This window comes from Plecotus auritus (genome assembly GCF_963455305.1).
Source record: "Plecotus auritus genome assembly, chromosome: 3".
NCBI lineage: Eukaryota > Metazoa > Chordata > Mammalia > Chiroptera > Vespertilionidae > Plecotus > Plecotus auritus.
The window spans coordinates 170,716,119-170,717,712 of NC_137772.1; the positions used below are offsets into that span (position 1 = coordinate 170,716,119).

The following is a 1,594-nucleotide window of genomic DNA, read 5'->3' on the forward strand; positions in this document are numbered from 1 at the left end:
CACAGGTTGACACTCAACCACGGAGTCATGCCGGCTGGGCCCCCTCCATTCTTTCTTATTCTGTAGCTCTGATAGTGAGTCTGGGGTGTGGTTAGGAGGTAAGATACAGATTTACTTCTGTTTTAATTCCAACATTTTCTGTCAGGAAGCCTTATTTTTTTCAGATGCTGCATGGTTTCTATTAGACTGTGGCTGTAGTCCAGCACCTGAAGGCAGTCAGTGAGTGAGCAGGCACCCCCCGAGTCCTTCAGGGTGGGAAGACCTGCCTCTTCACCAAGTGCCGCAGGGCCCCCGCCACCTCCTTGTTTCGAAGGGTGTAGATGATGGGGTTGAGCATGGGTGTGATGACTGTGTAGAAGAGGCTGAGGATGCGGTTTGTGGTCACCGAGGAGCCTGCCTGGGGCTGGATGTAGGTGATGCTGGTTGTCCCAAAGAAGAGGAAGACCACAAGCAGGTGGGAAGAGCAGGTAGAGAAGACCTTGCGGCGGCTCTGGGTGGAGGCCAATGCCAAGATGGCACCCAGGATGCGGACGTAAGAGGTGACAATCAGAAAGAAGGGGACCATGATGAAGACCACAGTGGCTGTCATCACAGAGATCTCGCTCCTGTGCTTCCCAGCACTTGCCAGCCTCAGGACCGGCAGGATGTCACAGAGGAAATGAGGGATGACTGGGTGGCGGGGGAAAGGCAGAGTGAAGATGAGGGAGGAGTGGGTGGTGGCTGTGATGATGCCCATGAGCCAGGAGCTGCTCACCATGGCCACGCAGGCCCGCCTGCTCATGAGGATGGAGTAGTGCAGGGGCCGGCAGATGGCGGCGTAGCGGTCATAGGCCATGGCTGTGAGCAGGCAGCACTCTGAGATGCCCAGGACAATGAAAACGTACATCTGGGCTGCACAGCCCTGGAAGGAGATGGCCTGGGGTTGCAGGGAGGCCAGGTCAGCCAGGGTCCTGGGCACAATGTCGGTGGTGTAGAGGAGCTCCACCACGGAGAGGTGGCGCAGGAAGAAGTACATGGGCGAGTGCAGGGAGGGGCTGGCCTGGGTGAGGAGGATGATCATGGAGTTACCCAGCAAAGTGACCAGGTAAACCAGAAGCACCACCCAGAACAGAGGGCCCTGCAGGGCCCTGAGGTCGGAGAATCCTAAAAGGATGAATTCAGGCAGAGTCTGATTTTCCTTAACCATCACTTCGGGCTAGAACCTATGGCACAGCCAAGAAAGAGAAGTTTATATGGAATCAGCATTTCTGTAACTTAGTAAGGCACTTTTCGTACAGTCCCTCTCAAATCGAGCGAGACAGTTAGGGTCTCCGCTTTATGGGTGAGGCCATGGGTTTCTGAGGGTTTAAATAATTTGTCCGAGGTAATATCAAGGGAGTGGTAGGCCTGAGACTTGAATCTAGGTTTTGTGATTCCAAATTCCATGCATTTCCCATGTTCTCTAAGCTCTGGGTCCTGGGTGCAGGGCCTGACTCCCAAGTGTAGAGACCCCAGGCATATACTTTGGGTCTCTCTCCAGAGTGACGATGGAGCAGCTGCTTTGCCCCAGACTTCTTTGTACAGTCTGGCTCCAAACCCCAGACTGAAACAAACT

General features: G+C 54.4%; 1 protein-coding gene across 1 annotated transcript; it reads right to left on the reverse strand.

Annotated features, from left to right (window-relative positions):
- Positions 1-247: 247 nt before the first annotated feature.
- Positions 248-1,186, reverse strand: OR10P1 (olfactory receptor family 10 subfamily P member 1; the record flags this gene model as incomplete). The annotated part of the gene is made up of 1 exon (XM_080658660.1): positions 248-1,186. One exon carries the CDS (start codon positions 1,184-1,186, stop codon positions 248-250), a length of 939 nt encoding a protein of 312 aa, XP_080514786.1.
- Positions 1,187-1,594: the final 408 nt, after the last annotated feature.